This window comes from Leiobunum rupestre, chromosome 4 (genome assembly GCF_980474605.1).
Source record: "Leiobunum rupestre chromosome 4, qqLeiRupe1.1.hap1, whole genome shotgun sequence".
Taxonomy (NCBI): Eukaryota; Metazoa; Arthropoda; class Arachnida; order Opiliones; family Sclerosomatidae; genus Leiobunum; species Leiobunum rupestre.
Window position 1 is genome coordinate 28,785,690 of NC_143387.1, and position 26,051 is coordinate 28,811,740.

A 26,051-nucleotide genomic window follows, 5' to 3' on the forward strand; every position below is an offset into this window, starting at 1 on the left:
AAGTCTTTGGAATTTGTATTATATTTTCTTACAAATTGGCCATATATTCAGTTATTTTCCTCGAGTCTAGCCCTCTCAAATAATTCGTTATCTACTAAATAATATATAAACGGAAGCTATTTTTGACGATCTATTTGTAAACTACGCCAACCCGATATATCTGATACATTTATTTCAAATGATTTGATAAAACAGATATTTTGACCTTTTTTATTTCTAAACTTATTTTATTAAAAAAATATTTTCCTACATTTATTTAAAATATTTTTCTCTAAATAAATTAATTGTAACGGTATTTATAAATAACAACTGACACGAAAAAAAAATTTATTCGTTATTCGCCAAATGATTTTTTGCCCATCTCTGTTTGTACCTATACATTTTTTCATTGCATTAGCTAAACGTTTTAAGTAGCCGGGAGTAGTGGCTCACTCCTGTAATCCCAGGCGTCCGGGAGGTAGATTTTGTGGATGGCCGTGTGAGGACAACCGCTAATCCCCCAACGGGTGGTTGTCATACTTCCGCCACGGGTGTCCCAACCCTATCCCCAAGTATCCCCCCGTTGGCGTGGCCGTAACACATATCTCGCACCTGTTTAATTAAATGGACGAGCGGACTGTATTGTCCCACCCGTTACAATGGCTCATAACGAGCAAAAAAAAACTTTTTAAGTGCCAGATTTATCGTTTGCCGTGAGCTTTTTAACTACGAATTTTAAATATTTCCATAGATAAACAATCTATTTACCAGAAATATAATTTTACCATGAGTTGGAATGTAAATTTTTGAATATTCCTTACTAGTGAAATAGTTTTGTTAAGAAAATTTAAAATTTTGCACAACAAAACAAAATTTATCAGTGACTCTGACTTTTACAGTAATTTCGTTATCAATAATTTGCATTTATTAAATTCGGGAAACTTGTTAAGCTATGAATATTTAAATTTACGTTAATGATGGTATTTATGTAAAGAAAAATCGATTTAGTATAGCATAAAATGTTTTTATTTTAAAAAGTACATCATTAAAAAACTACTTAACACCATTGATTTATAATCAGCTAGGCTAATCAGCTAGGCTAATACCCAAGGCACCACCTTGGGCCTAATACATTAGTCTAAGAGAGGCACCTTAATATGTATACAATTTATTAAACTGTAAGTAAAACTAACTTATCACAGACATAATATATCACAAAATGAAACTACATACGATTTTCGTTTATTAGTGGCAGTAGTCCTCCAAAATTCGTTTTCCTCTCGACATTTACATAATAGCTTAACAATATTTGCATTTATAAATAAATAATACTACTACTTTATTGAGAAATCTTCGTTGTAGTAGACCAGGCTTGGAAATAAGCGGTGGTCACTGAGTCAAAGACCAGTTTATTAATTGCTCGGACCAGTTTTTTTTATTCAAAAGCTAGGGGTTCACTGGTCCAGTGTCCAGTTTATTAATTTAAAATTATCTACCGTATTATTAACCAACTGGTCTACGTGACCACTTAAATATTTCAAGAGTTGGGAGTCACTGGCCAAATAGACCAGTTTAGAAATAAACCTTATTTCCAAGCCTGTAGTAGACACGTTCGGAAAAAAACAGTACTCAAGTGATTTAGATAGAATACCTAGCAGACGTGATTATAAGCTTTAAGCATAACAGCAGCCTCGAAAATAAGCTTAAAAAAACCATGACGAAACGCACCAGGCTGAGAAATAAGGATTTTTTTAAATTGGACCTGTGTCCAGTAGAGCCTAGGTAGTTTAATTAAAAAATTGGCCACTGGCCACTTACCATTTTAACCTTCAAAATCAGGCTTTCATAATTTATTTTCAAATTATCTATCCTTGACAATATGTGCTAGAAGCAAAGACCAAACAATTTTAGGGATTAATATAGTATTTTTTTAATGAACTAAAATCATGAAGGGAAAAAACTTTGAATTAATTAAGTGGTCACCAGGGCCACTAACACCCCAAGCATTTAATTTTTAAACTGGCGATTGGCCTGTGATAGTGCCTTATTTCTCACACTGAAAAGCACCATCTACCGCACTTATATCGTTTTGGTGTGGGATTTTCAAATCCCACGTCAAAACGAACCAAAAATTGTAGATAGATTGTTTTGCTATGGGAATTTTACCAAAAATTCGAAATGACAAAACGTTTTTTAATAATAATTAGCTAACTATTTAATTTTTGGTTTTTAAATTTTTACGGACATCGTTAACCACTTACGTTATCAAAATTTAGTGTCATCAAATTTTCTTTAAAAATGTTGGATATAGCGTTTTGCCATGGGACAGCTGAATTGTCTGTTTCTATAAGCGGACACTTTTGAAAAATATATGAAGTTTAGTTTTCCAATGACACGATAGATGGCGCCAAAACGATTTGATTAAGTTCATTTACTAGGCCTAACTCTCCAACTCAACAAATACTGTCCCGCGAAACGGTAGGTCCTGGCAGGCGGATTTGGATCTCTATTTATTTTACATCATTGTTTTTAAAGTCCAAACGCAATTGGACAACAAAGTTGTCTCGTGGACAGAATATTATAAACTCCTTTGAAAAACGTCCTTTTGAATTCTATTAATTTTCTTACTATACTTTTACAATTAAATAAATGATAAATTGATAGTATCAGAAGTTTTTAATATCTCTTACGAGAGAAGTACTCAGTAGTGGCGCCATGATTTTTGTGGAGGTAGGCCAACCATTTGGAGGCCCCACCAAAATTATGGAGGCCCCCCACCACAATTTTTTCAAATCCGTCCACGTGGATTATTAATTGTTTTTTGAAGTAAGTGGTGAAATTTTTGGGTAAAATGGGTACGCGACGAATTTAAACATTATTAAAAACTGAGTGTGTGTTGATCCTTTTTTGTGTACCGATAACACTTAACAAATGAGTGGTTATTTACTTATTTTTACCACTGAATTCCAGTCTATCAATTTACATTCATTCTTTCGGTACTTCGCATGTACATCCCTTACATCAGAACTTACAACTTTACGAAAAAGAATGTACGTACGTACACTTAGTAAAATAAGTTTAAGAACCATTAACTTGTAAAGATAAAATTAAAGATACAATTTCGATATAGTAGCGTCCAAGAAAAATTAAAACTAAAAAATAAACTACTGTCAAATAAAAGTTACTCGTACCTTTGAAAGGAATAAAAACATCAGTGTCGTTAAGCCAATAACTCGCATTGAATATTGGAAACTTAATAAATAAATAAATTATTTCGCAAACAAATTACCCAATTTTTTTATATTAAATAATTTTGAGGCCCATATATTAAATTTTGGAGGCCTCTTAAGACCACTTTTGGAGGCCCCTACCAAAATTTCAAGTAGGCCCAGGCCTACTCCGGCCTATTGCTGCCGCCGCTACTGGAAGTACTGTTAATTTTATTCGCTTGGAACACGTACCCGAGCAGGCTCTCGGAACACAAAATAGTGCGTCGGTGAAATATTTCATTTAGTGATTTATTAACAGTATTACGAAGGAAGAATATGATTTATAAATAATAAAATACCGCTACGAACGGAAATTTTTACATTTTAACATCCTCAGTTTGACTGGAAAATTACCTCGAGTCTGCGATGCGTATGTTTCGTTTTAATAGCCGAGATGGAAACTCATAAGAGATGTACTCTATCTTTTCAGTAGTAATATTATTTGTGTAAGAATTACTAGTAAATTTTCAAATCAAAATTATTTTAAGATTTTCTTTCTATAACATTCATTGCTGATTACAAAAAACATATATAAACTCGAATCAGTATATCAAAAGAAAACGTCAAGTGTTAAATGTTGTCATAAATATACTTCTATACTTAAAATTTTGCAAAAAAATAGTACGTGATGAAATACATCATCTGGTTATTTTCTAAAACCTACAGATAAAATAAGATTTACAAATAAGTAACGATCCCTACGCGGTTTCATTTTCATATTTTGCAACACTAGGAGGAATGATACGGTGTAGCCATGCGCGGTTGTTTAGCGCCCATTGAAAAAGTGCCTCGAACGTGCGAAAGTACAAGTTAAAATCATGAATCTATATAATCCATGAATATTTAATAATAATATGGTAAACACTGACTTAGAGATCGGTGTTTGAATAAGAAATTATCCAATTATTCGTTTTTATTCATAAAAATATCAGAAAAGACCCATTATTTTTGCATGTTAAATCGTTGTTTATTCGTATAAAATGTTCATAAATAAACAGTTAACAAAAATTGTATGTTTAAATTATTAAAAAACGTCACAGGCACTCGATAGAATCGCTTTCAAAAGATCGGAGTTACATTCCTTCATTTTGAATTTTTATTCTTGAAATATTTATAACTTTAAACCTTATTTTTAACAAAATAAAGGGAACAAATCATACTATCTTAAATTTCTGTAAAATAACATCCGAATTCGTTCTTATTGGCTTAAAAAAGGAAATTAATTCCCACGTTATCTCGTCTCGGAGCGGTGGGGTAGCGAAGTGGTTAGCACTTTCACCTCGCAGCAAGAGCCAGGTTCGATCCCAGTTTGTGGCACTGGGTAAAAACTGGGAACAACTCCTTCCGCGTTGAGTTTGCAAGTTCTCTCCCCGCTAGCCTCCGAGCTCTTCGGTTTCCCCTTCCATAAAAACTTGTAGAGATTAATGGTAATAGTTAGTGTAGGGAGCTGTTTACACACGTGGCACGAAGGGCTTGGCACCATCCACCTACGCATTGTAACCCGACCACTTGAATTAATGGCTTTAAATGATGACTTAGACCTAAGTTGGTGCCTTGGGTGATTAGCCTAGCTGATTATTTTTATTATTATATATCGTGGCTAATGATAGAGTTGAATATTCTTTTGTTAAATAGATTCATGTTAAAATGTAAAATTATCTCGTTAAATATATATGATAAACTTTAGATTTTACGTTTCGGCCTTTTTTCAAAAATGGGCTGCATCTATTCAAATTGCTCGGAATATTTCTAGCGTATCGTGGCATAGAGAATTTCGGAAATTTCATTTCTTCTTTGCAATTGTTATGATAATGATCTCAGTCGCGAACATTGAAAGCGAGAATGAAAAAGAAAAATTGAAAACGAAACACAGTGAATCCGCGGTTTCTCGAAAAAGTCTAAAAAGAGAACTCGCCGTAATAGAAATTTGAACTTTGAAGTTCGTTTCGAAAACAAGCTCGTGCATTGTACGTTCTCTCGGAGTTTTATTCTGGTTTTATTCGTTGGCGTCGTCTTAGAATTTATTCTCCGGAAAGTAAAAATGAACCCAAGAATGGAATCGTAGCTAGACCAAAACGACTTTATACGGAAACTTTAACTCATAAGCGAAAGGAGACACTCGGTGGCTCAAATGGAAGGAATTTTATTAAAATAAATGAGTAACCGACATTTTAAAAACGTATGTTTTTGGAGTAAAAAAAAATAAGGAAAAACTGTCGCGCAACTTTCAAACATTTCTTTGGTTTCGTTTTATTTATCTTTCATTTAAAATTACTTTGGAATTTTGGGGTCGTTAAACCTTGCAGTTGGATAAGAATAAAGACAATCGTTCGAAATCGGCATCGGGTCGATCTGCTAAAACTGTTTGGAAATTCTGGCTAATTTCTATAATTTTTATTTATTTTTGGTTCGAAGGCCCATTTGATCCTAATTTCCCCGTCTTTATTTTATTTTATTCTTGAAGATCTATTGGTCCGAGTAACTTATTAAATATTGTAACGGCATGGTGGCGACCGTGGCGAAGTGGTTAGCCCTTCCGCATCGCAAAAAAATGAGGCCGGGTTTTATCTCAGTTTGTGGCACTGGCTGAAAACCTCAGAACAGCTACTGCGTTGAATTTGTAAGTTCTTTCCCTGTCTTTAAAAGGGGATTCTTCCGGTCTCTTAGGTTTCCTCTTTCCATAAAAATTTGCAGAGGCTTTTTTCAATTTTTTTTTATCCTGGAAAACCTGGATAAGGCAGGGATGCGCAAAATGGAGGAAAAATGTCAGGGATAAGTCAGGGATTTAAATAATTTAGTAGAAAGTCAGGGATAAGTCAGGGATTTTAGTTAGTCAACCAAACCACACATTAACAAAGAATTTTTCACCTAAATAATAAAAAAGTCCAAAAATATAACCAAAAAGGTTAGGAATATTGGCAAAAATTGGTCAGGGATTTTAGATCAGAAATTTTCGTACGAACCCTTTTAAAGCAATAGATAGTGCTTCCAATAGATTGTGTAGACTGGGCAAACTAGCCAAAAAGCCTAGGGCCTAAGAAAATTTTAGGATAAGTTAGGGCCTACAATTCCATATTATAGGGCCTACGAAGTTCCGGAGTGTGGGTAAATGAGAGATTTTTGCCTAAGCCCTACTGAAAGGCTAAAATGGAAGCGTAACACCAAAATCCATCAAGTACAAGCTGAAGAAGTTTTGCCTAAAGATTTTTATATCAATCGAACGGGTATATTGTGGTGTATGGAAACTACTTTTAAGGATCCGAGGCACTTTCATTCTATTTTATTTTTCTTTTTATCATCATTTCTGATTGTAATAGATATATTTGGCTCGAATAGCACGCGACTATTTATACGCCAGTGGTCAAATCTTCGAGACAAATCAGGAGCAACGTTCACACTGAACGAGTGTTGTGAGCCAACTATAGTCTAAGAATCTTTGTAACTCCAACGAATATCAACCAATTTTTGGCACAATCATGTAAAGGTGGCCAATTTCCCTTTCAGCAATGGGTAATTTACTGACAAGGAGATTACCCGATGTGGTTATCACCGATTTTGTTGAAACTCGGGGGTTAGGTAGACTATATGGTAGTATGAAAATTCCCAATGGGCTTTAGTTTTTGACCTCTCCATTTAAAAAGCATGGTATTTTCTCGGTTACCCAAGTTTTGTTAAAATTTAACCAAAAATTGATAAATTTTATCCAAAATCCTTGATCAATTTTACCCAAAATAGTTCAAATTCATCTTTTTGGGTAAGTTTTGAAAATTTAATTTTTAAAATTTTTTTAAGTACTCTGTGAAACCGAGAAAAGCCCATGCTTTTTTAAATGGGGATTTTCTTGATTTGAGAGGTCAAAAACATTTTTGGTTGCCATAGGAAAAAAAAAGCCCATTGAAACTTTTCCCTTTGGGAATTTTCTTACCTAACCCCCGAGTTTCAACCTTCTCGGGTAGTCTCCTTTGAGTTAAATTGTTAGTGTGAACTACTTTATCGCATTAGATCTATGAACAATTTTATTCTACAGTTTACATAGGGCCATCTTCTTATTCAAAAGGGCAAAACTTAATAAGCCTGGCTAAAATCTATTATATTAACGTAAAGCGTGATCTCTTAGCCGTACTCTTTAAAAGTAGATGCGCTTTCGGCCTCGTTGCTATTATCTTCACACTCTGAGTGTTCTACTTAAGCCCATTTAACTTTAAGCGCCGGAGTAATCGTAGAATATATTTCGAAATAAGCCAATCAATTGTATTCCGAGCCATTAAGCCCGCACCACCCCCTCCTATTGAGGAACGAAGATCAACATCAAAGTGGTCGCCTTTTTAGAGTTTCGCAAAACAAAACTTTTGTTCTTGTTGTAAATTTAAATTTGACGTTGAATAATTGTCCCAACTTTCGTAGGGCCAACAATTTTAGAAGTAGGAAACTTAAATTACGCGTTAATAGCCCTCGTTCTTATCATTCTTTCGCGGAGTAGCCACTGATAAAAGCTGGAGTTCCATCGTGGATGTTGAATTTTGGGGCTGCACTTTCTTTCCAAGGCCTATGGGAAATTGAGTGCCCATTAAACAGAAACTTCATAAATTCCGTGTTACTTTTTTGTGGCGTTGTTAAATCTAAGAGCGTGGCTGAATATTTTCCGTATTGGTTTAATATTAAAGGACCAACGTCGTTAGTATTTTATTAGATCTCCTAAGAAGTCCGATTAAGTATAATAGATATTTAATTAATCAAAAATTAATATTTGGATTTATCTGCCATGGTAACACAGTTGCCCTACCCACGACCAAAGCAAATCATTTGCCCATTTTGATGATTGCGTCGAATTCTACAAAACTCTCCAACTGATGAGCAAATGATACATCAATCGATAGGTAATCTATCGACTTTCACAGTATGTTATATTGGATTTATTAAGTGAATGTAGGGGTTATTGAAATATTGTTTCTAATTAATGGACACGATGATTGAGAAAGGTTAATTTAAAAGATTTTTCTTTGTGGTAAAGTTACTCTTAGGTTGGTAATGTTTAGTACCATAATTATGTTCAAGGACAGGGTGATTGAGATTTGTTCTTTAGAGAGCATTTTAAAAAGCGGTCTTTTTGTTAAGAATTCCTTTTAGTTTTGCTATAGTACGCTGATTAATAAGTTACAGGGTGATTGTGATATTTTCCAATTTTAGCTTTAATGTGCGAAATATACTTCCCACATCGGAGGGATTGTGTCTACTCAGATGTCTGTGACATCTGGCTCTTCCTCTCCACCACTCGCTGCGTATTGTAATTCTAGAGTGGTCCGCTTTACATCTCTGGCGCTAGGAGTAGGGTGCTCAGGAAAATTGGGGGTTGAGTGCTTTATTTACGTTCTAATTAATTGCGGCTCAAATAGCTATCAATTTTTTTAATTTATTTATCATTTAAAGGGAGTATAACACCTCTTGTTAGGGTACGCTTAGACTATACCAAGTAGGTTCCACAAGGCTTACTAGCGAGGGCCGGCGTATGAGGGCACGGTGGTTCTGTTTCCCGGCCTTTTGGAGAACACCGGGATCTCCGGTGCCAGCTGTGCCGGGTTATGTGGACCGCTGTGTGCCCGTCGTTCCCATTTAGGAGCTCTCTCCAAATGGTAGGAGTTGATATATCATGCACTCTTAATCCCACTGCTGTGTGCAAAGTGGGGATTGGTCATCCCATTGCTGCACCTTCTGCGGGTTTGAGTGGCTTGCGTCGAAGGTGCGACCATCAGTAGTAGGATACTACTACCCATGCTGGATTTGTTACCTGTCCGGGCTTGTGGACGCTGGCGTAGGGCACTATGATGATAGACCTCCGTTGGTATGGTATCTGTTACTAGTTACACCGGGCTGTAAATTCTGACACACCCTACCAAAAAAGAGGGGTTATACTCCCTTTAATAGAGGAAAGACTGCTCTATCGTTTCTCATAAAAATAAAAGTAGATTTTTAATGACGCAGGTTTTTTAAGGACGTTCATTTGGGAAATTGGGGAGGCATTAATTTGCTTTAAAAATATTGCCAATTGCGGCTTCCAAAGTATGATTGTAAAGTCGAAATCAGGCTTCTTTATCAAAATGTTACCCATTGCTGGAATTCCTTCTAGTTATAGTCTCAATTTCATCACGAAGAAGACTTATCTTTTTAATTTGGTTGGATAAATTAGTTTTCTCGGTGCTTGCCACGCTGTCTCAAATGATCAAACTTTTCCGAATCTTTTCTTTGAGACGCACCATTTGCAAAAGTGGTCTTTGTCGATGAGCAGCTGACTGCAATTTTCCATATCATTAGTTCTTTTCGCTCGAGACGCAAACAAAGATACTCCAGCTTAATGAGCGACCGCATTTAGTTTCAAATTTCCCTTCATACACGATAGATCGTCGCGGCTCGAGAAAAACACGGAATTCCGAGAAATTTCTCCGACGTATTTGCAACGCCCGACGGATTAATAAGTTTTTCACCATTAGCGGTTTTCCCCGGACGCTCACCAGAACCCAAAATTCCACATTTCAATTAATTTGATTTTCACTGAAAATGCCCTTCCAAATTTAAGGAAGAAGCCCATTACTTAATATAAAAGTTTTCGCTAAAGTAATTTAATTGCGTTTAAGGACTGAAATGCATTGCGGGGATTTTAATTCTTTTTTTTTCTCGAAGATGAAATAAATACAAAACAGATTAGGGATAAAACTAAATTTATGGAAAGACTTTCAAGACGAGTGAATTGGTAATTCAAGTTTTTTTCGAATATTTTGCCAGAATATTTAATCGCATTTTTAATAGTTCTATTAAATAGTTATATTTGTCAACTTTAATACGATAAAATTTTAGGTATAAATTAATTTAGATCGAAATATGGGTTTCAAATTATGAAAATGGGTTGAGAAGAGAGTGGAAAAAAATGCCTCTCTCCATTTCGATATTGTTTGTCCAAGATATTTATTTTTTCAGAGCTTCACTGACGGCGAGACGCGACACGAAATACCTTTTTACCTAATCAATAGAGACGATCGCTCTGACAGTCTATAAGGAAGTTGCTCGAATGTAAATAGGGTACGTCTACGTCCGAGATGCGTTAGATATTTTTTGACCAAATCGTTTCAACAATTTCTTAATACGAAGGCAAAGAATCGCGTCAGACTGAGAGACGATGACGTCTCATCACGGTCAATTTCCCTTCGACTTTGGTCTGGAAAACCATTGATCTCCCGGCACTCCGACTGGTCAGCGAAAGTATATTAGCAACGATAGTTGGTTTTCCAAGAACTCAACGAAAATAACAAGCGTCATTTTCAGATACGAGAGAGTGTTGTAAACTTATAAATCCGTTAATTTTAATCTCATTCTCCGCTTGAGTTCTTAGGAATCTCGAGGTTTTAGCTGATATAATTGTAATTGCATTTATTTTAAATATACAGGATGTTCACATAAAAATCCAGAACTAATAATTCAAAATTTGATTTTGCTAGGAATTTGAAGTTTTCGGGTCGCTTAGCTCGAGCATGGGTCATTGGTGAATAAAAATTCCTATGACCTTGAACCATGTCTTCAAGGTCATATCGTAATTTCGATAGGTTTAGAGAATCAGTAAATTTCAATTAGAAATATTGTGTCCAGTCAATGTAAATTGATTTATAAATTGCCGAGTAATAAAATTACTAGAAATTTGTTTTTGAATTATTAATAATAATAATAATAACAATAATCAGCTAGGCTAATACCCAAGGCACCACCTTAAGCCTAAGTCATCAAGCGACTTTTAAAGCCATTAATTCAGGTGGCCGGGTTACAATGCGTAGGAGGGTGGTGACAAGCCCAGCATGTCACGCAAGCCAACACCTCCCTACACTAACTATTAGCCCTGATAGTGCACATCATGTATATCTAATATATTTATAATGTAACATCCTGAAGTACCTCGATTCTGAAGTACATTATTGGAATATACTTTTAGATTGTTTTTTGGTAATTGGAAGATTATTCGAGATTCTTCCTTGAAAACAATCAAAGTAATGGCTCGACTGTTTTTCAAATTCTAAGAAAACGCTGGCAGATACCAGGTCTTTGGCAAAGGCGAGGGTAGGGCAGTTTGTTTAAGCGGATGAAAGCAATCCATGCCAGGAACGGTTGCTCGCGTGAAGACGGTTTCATTCGACTTTCGATCAATAATAAGTCGACGGATATTGAAATATTTTTTTGTTAAAACCTGTTTCGTAACTAGGCGTTGCTGTTCGTGTTTTATCATTCCCGGCGCAGCTTTCTGCATCGAGAATAACTTTTAGAGAAAAGCCAGAAAATTCTCGATTTCAGAAAAACAATTATCGTACGGCTGAAAATTTTAATTATGTAGCAATGTTGACGTTAAACTCAGCTATTTACATAGTGTTATAAACCACTTAATTGATATTAAATTGCTCCCTTTCTCTGAGCTCAAAAACGTAAACATAGTAATGTAAGTACGACACTAAACGATTTCGATTAGTGATAGAAAGAGAGGTAATCCAAAAAAAAATTAAAAATTCAATAAATTTAAAAAAAACATTAAAATTTCAAAAGCGATTTCTCAATCATAAGAAATCTGTGAAATTTAAAAAGTAATCAAAAATAAATTTTGAAAATCAAAAGTATTTAAAAAAAAATTATAAAAATCAGGAAATATTTAATTGATATGTTCGATATCATAAAAAAACTACTAGGAGTCAAAACAAATCTTTAGAAATCGGTGAAATCTTTAGCAATCAGTCCAAATAATGTAAATCATGGCTTCGACAAAAAAATGGGAAATCTTTGAAATCGAAGATAATTTCCGAAATCATAAAATTACTCGGAATTGAAAAAATCTTTAGAAATCTTTGGTAAACAGTAAAAAAATCAGGAAATGCTCGCTTCGACCAAAAAAAAATTGTAAATCTTTTATGGAAATCTTAAAACTCCAAGATTGTTTTCGAAATCATAAAATCACTGGGAATCGAAAAAAAAGACAACGGAATTTCTTGGGAAATCAGAAATTTATCTGATGTACAATACTTGAGTAATCGTAAGTTTCGGAAGAGGGAACTCGTCACACGGTTATCATCACTTCAAAAGACTAATATTCGTATACTTATAGGCCTAAGTATTATGTTATTTATAATAATATGAATATATTCTCTACGCAGTCATATCCCACATATGGCGCCCACGACTAACGCTACCGAGTGGGAAGGAGCCATGTTAGCTCGGAGCGTCTCTAGCAACCTTGGGAAACAACCGCGCTCTTGACTTTTGACTAGCTGCACGGCCCAAGTTGAAATAGGGCTCATCTCAAAATTTTTACCCAAACGTTTAAATGCTCGACTATGGCTCAATGTAAGGAACAATATTGTACAGGCTCAGCTCAGACTCAGTTACAACGACATGGGTTTGAAACGGCTCGTCTTGGACTCATGTTAAGTTTTATTTTTCATGTGGAGTCTTGTGGACTCACTACGGTCTCATTTGTTTATCATTTTTTCCTCGTCTCGTCTCGAGCTCAATTTTCTTAGGTTAACAAATTTGGGCTCGTCTCGGGCTCTTCTTACCTAAACAATTCGTTTAGGACTCGTCTCAGACTAGGGCTCGGAATAAATATAAGGGGGCTCACTCTTTTTGAGTAATCGACTCAAAACAAATTTTATGGCACCTAGGAGCAACAAACATAGCACCTAGATGGCACAGTACAAAAAATATTACGACTCAATACAAAATAATTTGCTGCATGTTTTTTGTAGTTGTTTTTTTGAGTAAAGGGGATTTTATGTACCTATACATAAGCATTAAGGCTTTTTAACACGCATTCACCTATAAAATTGACAGCTTACCATAATTATCCTCCAATTTTGAACCACAAAATATGATTTTTTATTTAAACACTTAAGTATTATTTGCTTAACCCCGAATACCTCCTTCAAAAATAGCAATTGGAAATGGTATGCATGCTGGTTTATTTAGCCTAAATCAGTTCACACGATTTTCAGAAAAGGCCGCTAGGATACTCGAAAATGAAATTGCAAGCTTTAGCCATTAACTTGTGTCTTACCACATTTTAACCATTGCTGTAGTTTCGTCCATTTGCTTTAAGTTTCCCCTTAGTGTACCCTGGTTTATCTCGTAAGGACTCGGTCTTAAACTCACAAATTGGCTCAAAATTGAGACGAGCCCGTGCAGCTCGGCTTTTGAGTGATTTTCAAAAGATGGCGCCAGCTGTTTCACTAATTTTCCGCGCTTAATAAAAATAGGGACCACGACCAAAAAATTGATTTAAAAACGTATTGAGTTAATATCGCGGTTTCGAAAATAAATTAACAACAGGTTTATTAAGGTTTAATTGAAGTTTGGAAGGCGAAAAAGAGATGTCGCTCTACGCGTTAACCGTTCGCGCCGAAAATAGGGGAGGGTGGAAAGATATAAATGCTGAAAAAAGAAAAAGGAAGTGCGTTTCTACTTTCTACCGATTTGGCGTTTTCATATTACGATGGGCATTCGTGGAAAACTTGGACCGAGTTATGAATGGTCGTCTAGTCAACCCTAAATATATTGAATATAAGTTTTATGCTTTATTTTTCGTATAATTTCCAAGTAATCGGGTTTATTTCTAATATGGCAGCGCCGCGTAGATGCTAGATAAACAAGCTATGAGGTAAGAACGTGACCATATATTTAAATTACCAGTTTTTGCGGTATTGTTATAAATGTCCTTGTGAGATAGAATTTTGTTGACAGATTTCGATAAATATGTTCGTTTTGTTCTACCTCAAACGCGAGTGCAACTACTTCAAAAACCCGCTACCTGTATTTTTTTAATTATATATCTCTGTTTCAAATCTTTAATACTCTTTTTTGTTATTTCTCCGTTCGCCCCGAAGAAGGCAAATAAAAGAGACAGGTTTTATTCTATAAGTGGGGTCATTTCAGCGTGAAATTGCTTTTCTCTACCATCCTTTTTTCTCGCTCTAGTCACACAGAATAGGATTTATTTAACCAGTATATTCCTTTCATAATTCACCAAAGTTTTGGAAGAAAATTCGTCTCTTTTTTTGCGTTATTTCACGCGTTAGTTAGAAAAAATGGCTTAACGCACGAACTCGTGGATTAATCACGGAAAACGACGATTATTTACTATCGTGAGTGCGCGAGTACCACGTGACGATGACGCGAAGGATAACCCCGTTTCTGGAAAAATAACTATTTTCCATTCTTTTGATGTGTTTATTGTGATATAGTCGAAGAGTTTTCCGTATCTGTTGGCGTGTGTTAGAGTTGTCGGTCTCGGGCTGAAGAAAGTTTTGTAAGCGTACAGCGGCGAGACTATTTTTAACCCTGGGTAATTATTTGCGTGGCTTCGGAGGCTCAGTCGAGCGAGACGCGCGAGAATTGAAAAGGTTAAACGGGCGTCTTAAACCAGGTTCATCGTGCTTTGCATCGCACTTTTATTTGGCCCCGTCTTGAAGACCAACGATGAATTCATTGCTAAAATTAGAGGTCGGCGTTTGAATAAGAAATTATACGATTGTTTATATTTATCCATAACCGAGAATTATTCAGAAATATTCGAAAAAAATATTAATTTTGCATGTTAAATCGTATAATTTATTCGTATAAATCAAATAATACTAATTTTAATGATTAATTGAAATTTTTGCTTTTAATTTATTTGTTCCGCCGGCCTCTAGTTAAAATAGGTGGGAAAATACACGGTGGTATTTACTGGAAAATTACTGATGAATAATTTTAGCTAATTTCTATACGGATCATCTTAATTATTCCATAAAGTGAGAGTCTTCTGCAATGCGGTAAGAGTGACTTTCAATTTCTTATTTTTAATATTATGCATAGACGTAAAGCTAGAATTTTGGGAGCTGGTTGTAAAAATTAATCAAAACAATACGTAAAATACAATACCAAACTATACTTTTCAAGAAGATATCTGGTAGGTTTAAATTCGGGCCCTCTAGGCTGCACGGACCCCGATAATTTCTACCGGCTTAAGTCTCCTCTCGACGGACTTGCTAATCAACTATTCGCGATATTTCGCAACCGACTGTCTGTCACCTCCTGTGTAGTTCCCTGTATGGGATCTGCGCATAACTTATATAACTTGTTATAAGAGAAAATGTTAATTTTTGGCCAAGTCAGGAAGCAAAGAACGGAGCAATTGAATTTATAGATATATAATTTAATCAACAGGGAGCATTCGGACGCAAAAATACGTTAAGATAAATTCAATAAGCAGAAGCTTTGAAAGCTACACAACATCGTAAGAACTAATAACTTTTTCAAGTGATTTCCTTCTAAAACATGAAAAGATTGAAGCAACTAACGATCGAAATATAAGAAATATAACGCAAATTTTTTGAAAAGACTGTACTTTTAGCTATATTACAATTAATGTTCTTTCATATATATTTTATACAATATAATAGACTTGAGATTCCACATAGTTTGTTTTAGCTGGCCCTCGTTATTCAACTGTACGCGACGACTTGCTACTTTTTCGTTCGGCCCATGTACTGCGAGCGTAAACCGTCCTCCTATTTTACGACCCTATATTTATTTCCAGCTGATTTTCCCCTCCGAGGAAGAGGAGGCAGGTACGGCCGACTGAGGGAGGCTTCCCGGAGAGTGACAACGCGGCCAACTTCGATTATTCGAGGTTTCTCTCGGCATGGCGTTTCACGACCGCCATATTGGCCTGCGAGATCAGGGCGGTGGCTTTTACGTCGCTCCTGCGGCGCCGAATCGCAGCCGCACTCCGAGTAGCCGTAGTAGTCGAAGTAGCAGATACTTGTACAGCACTGGCCGAGGGCCAACACCGAGGGTCGTCATGTCCACTTCGTTCGCCAGCTCCAAAAAGAGTTGGCTGGACAAAAGACCGCTAGTCCGAAATGCCTTCTTCACTGATCTGCAAAGGGGCAGTTACATCGCGTCCATTTACACTCTGGTGAGTTACGAAAATATCCGAGACGCGCCAAAAAAAGACATATCTTCGTAGGCCTAACCCAAATTCCGAATTCTTAAGCCTAAATAAGCTAACCCTATTCGCGGGGTGTTTTCCTTATTTTGAACTTTATTAAACTATATTTCTTTCCCCAACGAGGTTTATATTTACGTGTACGCGCGTTTTTTATTGTTTTAAACCGGTCAAATGGATACGTAATGATTTATAAAAAAAATTCTTTATCCTTGGACTTAATAACCGTGACCGTTTTGAATTTTTTTCTGGATTGTTGCTCCTCGCGTTTTCTTTCTAAAACTTGGCGTGAAAAACACGCTACGATATTTACCTGAATTATTAGACATTTCATTTCGCGATCGGACCGTTTAGACTTTACCCATTCGGTGATTTTGACTTAATAGCGCTGTAACGCGACTTCGGTTCGAGAGTTCATGGTTAATTTCGTGTGTTTGTGTTCCAAAAAAATTGGGTGTATTACGGAAAAGGGTTTAGCAAAGAACCTGATTTTTTATTGAAAAACGAGACGGTCGTGAAATTTAACTGAATATAAAAATCACTCGACTGTTTTTACAAGCACGATTTTTTGAAATTAGAAACACGTTCCGATCGTGGGATTACACTCACGCTTAATTACTTTTGCTCATTGCCCCGAGCACATAAAGAGTAATTTCGCTAACCTATCATCCTCAGTTCTTCCACTACAGCCATATTTTTCAGTTTTGCATATTAGCTAGATTTTTACTACGTTTACACAAAATTGAGCTAATTGTTATGATGGTTTCAGGTTGAGAGTATCTTTATGATAGCCTTGGCTATATTCGACGTCTATTGTTTGGCGGAAGCAGAGCCCGGTTCCACGCATTATCGATATTTTGGTATCAGCTTTCTATTCGTGTACAGTGGCAATTTCCATGGTAGGTTATTATTCCTATATCCGAGACGGAGAAACGACCAAAATAGATCATAAGGCCTCAAACAATAAGTTATAAATTAATTGAAAATGTATTTTAAATAACTCGAATATAAGAATCGCGGCGCCATAAGTCCATAATTATATTCCATAGGGGTGTTAGTTATATAAAAATAATTACTAGTAGCTACGTTACGTAGAATTGACGTCATATCCAGAAAATAAGCACCTCTATCGAGAATAATACGCAACTTAAAAAAAAAAAACTATAAGGAACAATACGACGACGAGGTAAATAATACCATAAGTGTATAATATTGTTACATAAGTGTGGCACTTCCTATTCTTCAAATGCAAACATTTTAGTAAGAGCTATTCACAAGACAGACTGCATTACGGGCTTTGTCGCCGTTTTGCGTCCGCTTGCTCCCGCGTCACACGTACATGACATCGCCTCGCTAGGGGGAAATTTTATTCTTGTGATGACGTCACTTCAGGCCCGGACTGGTTCCTTTGGGGGCTCTCCTCTAGAGACTGAAGAGGAGCCCCCGTACCGGTGTGGTGGTAAGGAATAAAAATCTTAATGGTTATTTATATGACAATAAATAACGTTTAAAGTGTACTAGATTCTACGTGCACATTTATTTAAAACGTCAAACGAGTCTATAGGACCGTTAGAAAAAATTTATAATAAGCAATTTGGGGCCCACTTGAGCCGGGGGCTCTCGCCTGCGTCACTTCGTTACTAGCTCTCAGTAAAATATTCCCCAAAGTGACAAACTTATGGAACAATATTATAGACTTATGATAATACGTATACAGCGTTATAACTTAGTCTGATGACCACCAAAAATATATGGTCATTCTGGAGATGACTAGCGGTAAAAACATGGCGCACTTAAGTGAAACCAATATAAAACCTTTTGTCGGTGTTAAATTAAAAATGCAACCTAAATATCTCAAAAGTTAAGCTCTATTGTCGTTTCTCAGTTTCCATTTTTACTCTACTCATTTTAATTTATCGTAATAACCTTTTTTTTTAAATTTCAGTCAGAAATCTTTTAATATTCGTTTCTATCATATCGTTCGTTTTATCAATGTACGTTTTAATCGCGTCCGCCATCCTCATGAGAGCCTTGAGAAGGGTAACCATTTATTAACTTCTAAAATATCTATCAAACTACGTTTCAATTGCACTTCCGTTTACAGGAACAAGAGGCGAAATTCCAGCATTGGCTGATTTCAACAGCGGCTTTCACTGCGTGGAGATTCGTTGCCATAATATACCGATCAATCGTCAATGTAACGCTATCTTTTCTAAAGGCTGTTTTTGCTCCCAAATCTAATTTTATATTAATTACTCTTTATAGGATCTGTATTTCGCGTATCATCAAGCCATGCTGATTATATGGATACTTTTAATCGGAGCTAATGTAAGACACTAAGACTATATCGAAGGGTCTGGCAAAATTACTTATTCGTGTAATTGGGATGTAAGAAAAAAGTTTCGCCTCTAGGGGTGTGAACGAGCTATAGTTCCTCTTAACAGACAGCGCCTCTTTATTTCATTGGTAGCAGCGTTTCCAAATTACTAGTCAATATGACCACTAGACCTTCTACTCGAGGGGCAGATCACTTGGTTACAGAGTGTCCTAATAATCATGATTTAACCATTTTTAATCTGTGTACAGCCAAAGCTACAGATTTAATTTTATCTAATCTAGTCATGATTTAATCACACGAAGGTGTCCTATTAATCATTGGAGTGAGCTGCCCCTCACTTCTACTTAAAAAAAAACTGGTCATGACCAGCAGTAGCGCACCCAGGATTGTTTTCTGAGGGGGGAGGGGGGGCTGGGTGCGACACTGATGACCAGTCACGTTGCAAATATTTCACCAACTCAGATTCAAATAAACTGGTGGGGTGCCTTATGTCTAAGACTAACTTTTAGCCTCCTTGACAACAAGTATTTATGCCATCGGCAGTCTTTGACGGCGTGCAATTCTAAAACGAAAAAGGACGCGCCGTCTGCTTGTGCTCGCTCACGCCACTAGCCGCGAAAATTCCTTACGGCCATTTCGAAACTAACACCAGCCCGAAAATCCTCTGTTACAGTATTTTATTTAAAAAACAAAGTATAATATCCAAGGAATGTATAGTTCCGTATTTATGGTGGATCACCTAAGTTAAAATTATGGCCGCCAGGTATATCAGAAGCTAGCAGTGGCGTAGTTAAGGTCTCCGGGGCCCCCCTTCGAAATCCTTTAGGGGGCCCCCTATAATCAGTGGCGTTAATAAGGGATCTCCTTCATTATGGAGCCCCTTGAAGCCGGCGGCCCCCCGCATTGCGGCGCCATTATCTACGCCACTGGAAGCTAGGGTAACTGGCGCTAGTTACATTATGAACAAGTCATAAGGCGTGTTAGCAGAAATAAAATAATTATTGGAAAGTTAATTTGAGGGCCTAAAGGCTCAAATCGGCGGGAGTAGTAACAAAATTTGCATTGCAAATAAATCGAAATTGCTATTTAATTACCGGTTCAGAAAATCGAAAAAATACAAAACCGGTATTCAGTATTTCAAAAAGGAAAACTTATTTTCCGAAATTGACAATACGGTTTTCGTCTGGGATATATGATTTTCAGAGGCCTCTTTATCGTCGCGAAGTACTATTTCTGGCTTTAAAAAACGAATTTCGTTGATCTTTAAAACGTCACCAACGGATCGAGGGGTCCGACTTGGCCAAAGTAATTTCAGAAATCAGAAACTTGTTTGAGATTTCAGTGCCCAATTTCCGTGTTGATTTCTGGTATTTTAGGCTGATTTCAAAATTATTTTTATTTTCGGCGAGATTTCAAGATTTATAAATCTTTTTTTTCTCTAGCGTGTACGTAATTTTTTACTAATATCAAACACCTCGAAACAGATACGTTATTGCCCTTGAAAACCTTGAGGCCCCAAAAGAGCCGTTATTACTAGAGATAACCATACATTTTTTGGGATAAATTTGGAAGAAGGTTTCAAAGCCGAATGGGCAAGTAAAATGTGCACGGGTAAGTTGAAAGCTGCACGGGCCCAGTACAGCGATTACTCTGGCCTTCATTATTGCCAGCCCCTTCTGGTAACAAGATTACTACAATTTGACATAAACTAACATATATATTATATTGTTTAGACGTTCTTCTGGTTAGTGGTGTACTCCAACTACCAAGAATTAGTTGATATCACGAGGCTGGAGGATATGGCCAAACTTAAAGTAATTTGATCGTTTTACCAAAATCCACGTCGTGACTAATAACCATTTTCTCAAATTGCGCTAGATGGGCACGATGAGCAGTCTGAACACGACCCACAACCTGTCGCAGTCGCATCACTCGATGGACTCCATGAAAAATACCGCCCCGCAGTTGACGAGTAGCCCCAGGGGCTCGGCCTCCACCGCTTCCGTCTGACCAGGCTTTCACTCGTGTTTGGGACATTTCGCTCATAGATTTTAACGAAAATCTCATTTTACTTAATCGCGCGTCATCCGACACCGTTAAAACAAAACGAACTATACATTTTTATAAGTGTCAAATACCACCATTTCTACTGGCTTTTTACATTTATAATTACAGAATTTATAAGAAGTGTCCATCCTATTGTACCAAAAATAATTTTTTAAAAACCACTTTGGCATAGTGAATAAAACATTTATTTTAAAATATTGTCATTCGGTAACATCATCAGGTGCGTACTGATAATGTTACTGAATGGTATCGAAACTAGAAGTGTCAATATTTTAAATTATTTTATACACTATGCAAAAGTGGTTTTTAGAAAATTATTTATAGTAGTTTAATGCATAAGGTTGGTTCAACCATATCAACATCCTATTGTACGTTCACATGCACCATCCTAGGTTCCCCCTGATTTTACCGTCTTATGGTGGTTTTCTATAACTGGAGTAGAGGGAAAATATGATTTATTAATAATCTAGGGTGCCCTACATGTGAGCAGTCCTTTGCAATTTATAGTGAAATTCTTCGCCAATTATTGCATGGCGGTCGCTATACAGCAGACATCTTTTACGATCAGACTCCGTTGAACTCCGACGTTAAGATAATTGTATCAAAAGCAGGGTTGCCACACGTCATGGAATATAAATTAGGGCCTAAAAAGTCAGGGAATTTTAAGAATTTGTAAAAATTCAGGGAAAAGTCAGGGATTTAAATTTAACTTAAGATCCATCACAATTATTTCCTTGAACGTTTGGCTAATTTTTTCAGCATCGCAATAACCTTTTTACTAGTAGTAAAATATTTAAAGTAAAATATAAGTAGAAAATTTTGTCCTTAGGAAGTCAGAGAAAATCTTTTAAAATGGTCAGGGAAAACGGAATTTTAAACTCAAAATTTTGGGAATACCCTGAAAAGTCTACTGTTTTAATCTCTGACTGAAATTTAGACTTTTGATATAATTAATTAATTATCTTAATCTTGGATTTCAACGGACGCCCGCGCGTAAAAGATGTCTGCTGTATAGCGACCGCCATGCTCATATATAGGGCACCCTAGATGTATATTATTTTTACTGTTACTGGTATATTTCCGAGTAAAGGCAGAGTTCTTACACAGTACTGGTGAGTCCCAAAAGGGCAAAATCTCTGGCTGATAAACCATAATTATATCTATGAAGTGAAATTTTGACATTTTACGTTAGTAGGGGGAGTAAAACAGTAATTTTTCCCTTTGAAATCGGCGTCGAACCTGCGATGGTACATGTTTCATTTTTATGACGTAGATGGATACTTCTCTTTTAAGAGATATATTATAAACTTCTGATAATTTCGATGGTAATTTGTTCATTTTCCAATCTAGTTTTTCTCATTTCTTTTAATAACAAATTATCCAAGACCTTAAAGTATTTATTAGCTTGGGAATCTCACCTTTTATAACTTCCTAACAAAATTAAGGGTAAATGTGCTAATGCAATAAGGACCCTAGGACAGGGAGGGGGGTATAGAGCTTAAACATGGCGGAGTAGTTTAAAAACTGCCATGTTAGTTCAAACGATTAATGCAAGTACGCGCGAAACTGATCATTCCATTCGAAATCCAGTGATTTTTAGAACTTGACGATATTTTTAATTTCTAGAATTTTTATTTTACAATTTATATAATATACCGTCCATTTTTACATTCAACAAATGCACATTTTAACGAATATTTTTACGATTAAATCACCAATGAACTTAGAGATATTTTTTAAATATTTTTTGTACTTTATAAAAATTTGTAAATATTTTTATATAAATCTCATTAAGTAGATACGTTTATATTAGTGAAAAAACGGAACAAAAACGTAAACGGAAAATAAATTAATTGTTATAAAAATTACAAATTGCTCTTGTTACGTTTCGACAAAGCCTCTCGTAAAACTCGCTCCTTATATTTCTCCCATTTCTTTACGACGATGTAGCGACGAATGATCTCGGTTGAAGTCGGCAGGGATGAGATGAGATCCATTTTCAGCCGTTCGTAAAATGAACCGTGATTAAATATCAAAAAGTCTCTGTTAACCGAAAGACAAACGACGTCTTCGTTAGAGATAACCGTATTATTTGACCACGGTTCCTCTGTCGGATAGAAAATTGTACACGAATATGTTATTCTTGTGCCCAAAATTTAAAATATGCGCAAGAACTGCTAACGCCTTCAAGGTTGGCAAAAAACCGGCTTTTTTAAAAATTGTAAAATCCAGTATGGTTAAATCCGGTTGTAACCGGTGGATTAAACCGGTTAAAACCATTAATAAAAAATCAAATTGCTTATATCAAGCCCTCATTGCTCAAATTGCCCGATTTCAAAATTAAGTTTTTGCGCGTGACAGTACCTTTACATTGTGAGGTATAGCAGACTTATTTACCCGCTTTTATACCCTAACATGGCAGCGTATTTTCACGTGCAAAATTAATTTTAAGATACCCTAATTGCTTATATGTTAGCTCTCATTACTTAAATTTTGTCAATGTTTCTAATTAATTTCTCAAATTTTTTTATTAAAAAAGTGGTTTTAGCCATGGATTTTATTTGGTGGATAAATCCGGCTTAAACCAGGGTGGTTTAATCCAGTCTGGCTGGCTCTTGCCAACCCTGAACGCCTTAGTAACGAGTGTTTTCAAGAACCACCCGAGGCAGCAGTGGCGTAACTAAGGTCTATGTGGCCCACGAAACTTATCACGAGGACCATTAATACTGGAATTGTGTGTGGGCCCCTTATCTGTGGGCCCGTTACTTACGCCATTGTGAGGCAGGTATCAATCGTGATTAAGATAACTACGTGGATTTGAAATCACTTTTGAAGGCGTCGTTGAAATTCAAACTTACCAACTCCGAAATACTGGCCAGGATGTAAAAGACAAATTTTTAATTTTTTCCAACTGCCGGAAATAACAGAGTTTTTGGATTTTCGTTCGCGAATCTCCGTGCCTTTTAGAGTATTTTTCATATTAATTGCCACGACGTAACGAACGGTACCCGCAAGGATGAAATAGACACGATCGCTAACCTCCGTGCATATAACCTAAGACAGAAAATTTGTTACCTTAACATTTAGCACTTATCTCGAATTCAAAAATGTGCCAGTGAAAACCCTATCTAGCAAGGTTTTTTAAAGCTACGTATCTTTCATTTACCAACACCTCGATAGAATTTACGCGTGCTTCCCACCAGGTCGCTGGAATCATTGGCGCAACGAAATGAACGTTTAGGCTTTATGTTTCATTAAAAGTCTTAAAATTTTCTCAACCTACTTGTTAGTTCATTAGATCAATCCGGGCCCCCTCCATAAATAAATCCGGGTGCGCCACTGGCTGGAATACTTATAAGTTCACATTTTTCCTTATTATCCCTAAAGTCGAGATTTGGTCGTTGAATTAGGCTATTTTCAATTAATGCGCGGAAAAGCAACATCGGCTTGAAAATGTTTCTGGTGTTGTTGAAGTGCAGTTTTCAAAATGGTCAAACTTGTAAGCCAGTTTTTTGATAATTAGAGAACTAAGTCAGTTTTTGGGATATTAGAAAATTGCAAAATTTTGGGATAATTATAAAATTATTTAAGCTTTTGGTATAATTATAAAATTATGGAAGCTTTTGGTATAATTATAAATTTATGTAAGCTTTTGGGATAAATATAAAATTATGTAAGCTTTTGGGATAAATATAAAATTATGTAAGCTTTTGGGATAATTATAAAATTATGTAAGCTTTTGGGATAATTATAAAATTATGTAAGGTTTTGGGATAATTATAAAATTATGTAAGCTTTTGGGATAATTCAGATCTACTAAAAAATTAATTTTGTCACTTTTTTCAATAATTTCTTTCCTATATTACTCTATTTTTATAGTGGAAAGTCCTTTTTTCGTTATATTAATAATTTATGGAATATTACTATTATTATTATATCGGCGTGTTAATAAATTTCATAATGGATATTTTTGAAATTCGTGTAGTAGCATACTTACGCATTGGGCTGAGAACCTTTCTAAAGAGGAAACGCGAGCCACACTTTTTAAATCCGAAAAAGTCCATTTTGTCATATAAAACGCCGGTATTCGCAGTAATACTTCGAAAACCTTTATATTTTCAAAATTTAAAGAAAATTCTGTGTTGATAAAGCGCAAATTCTGACGTACATTTTTAGGTGCCATTGCAAAACACTCCCCCGTACAATTCGAGTGCTGGCCGAGTAAAATCTGCTCATTTCTGTTTCATGGTGTATGTTTTATTCAAAAACCACCTAGTTTATTATTCTCCAAAATAATTGGGGCCATTAATTAGAGTCGGGCTTTAGGTGCCTGGTTTTCCACTACAAACATGTAATTAAAAAGAGAATCAAATGTAGCCTGATACGGCACACGCAACCTTCATTACAAAGAAGTAACAGCTATACTAAGGCAATGCTATTTGAATAATTAAACTAGAACTATCGATTATTTTGGGTTTGCGCGTTGGACTTTCATTAACTTTGGTTTACTGTAAAGCCTACTTCATTGTTTATCGCGAATTCGTGTAGTTCACGGTATGAAGAATTTTCGTTTATATTTATGAAATTTATCTTTTTTATAATATTTAGATTTTAGAAATGAAATTTTGTGGTGACAAGAAATTTTTATTTTATTTGGATTAACAATACATGTATAGAAGAAGGATTAAAAATCGGTATAATTAAAAGGACACAAAATGCGACACTGTACAAGAAGGATCAGGAATTCAACTGCTAACTCTCTATAAACTGCTAATGTTATTTGTTTCAAACAAAGCGGTTCCTGAAATCGTTTTATTTCAAAAAACGTAATTTGGGAATAACATAAAAAACTACACTGCAAAGCACGTTAATCAATTGATATACATACATTTCGAGGTCCATCGAAGATTAGTCGTGACAAACATCTGGAAAATTGGGCCCCAACGGAAATAATCGATATACACGTGGTCAGAAATTTATATACCGGTGCTCCAATTGAATCAACAGCCTACTACACCGGTGGTCTCATCAGAATGTCCTACGCCAGCTTACACAAGCCTGGACAGGTGACAAATCCAGCATAGGTAGTAGTACCCTACTACTGATGGTCGCACCTTCGACGCAAGCCACTCAACCCAGCAGAAGGTGCAGCAATGGGTGGGCCATTTCCCACTTCGCACACAGCAGTGGGTTTAAGAGTGGATACTATAGCAACTCCAACCCTACCTACGTTGGTAAAGAGTCAAACCCTTTGGAGAGCTCCTAAAGGGGAATGACGGGCACACAGCGGTTCACTTAACAGCTGGCACTGGACACCCGGTGTTGCCCCAAACGGCTGGGAAACAGGACCACTGCACCTCATACGGAAACCCGCCGCGCCACAGCAGACTAC

The 26,051-nt window shown here is 36.1% G+C and overlaps 1 protein-coding gene across 2 annotated transcripts; it reads left to right on the forward strand.

The window, feature by feature from the left end:
- Positions 1-13,753: 13,753 nt before the first annotated feature.
- Positions 13,754-22,775, forward strand: pasi2 (Protein). Of its 2 annotated transcripts, none has more exons than XM_090172599.1 (8): positions 13,754-13,923; positions 15,844-16,224; positions 17,024-17,153; positions 18,200-18,294; positions 18,359-18,451; positions 18,520-18,582; positions 20,326-20,406; positions 20,471-22,775. In XM_090172599.1, the coding sequence occupies exons 2-8, from the start codon at positions 15,949-15,951 to the stop codon at positions 20,600-20,602; spliced, it is 870 nt and encodes a 289-aa protein (XP_090028725.1). In that variant the 5' UTR covers positions 13,754-13,923; positions 15,844-15,948; the 3' UTR covers positions 20,603-22,775. The 2 variants fall into 2 exon arrangements, with proteins under 2 accessions (XP_090028725.1, XP_090028726.1); XM_090172600.1 differs by lacking the exon at positions 13,754-13,923 and adding an exon at positions 14,908-15,076.
- The last annotated feature ends 3,276 nt before the right edge of the window (positions 22,776-26,051 follow it).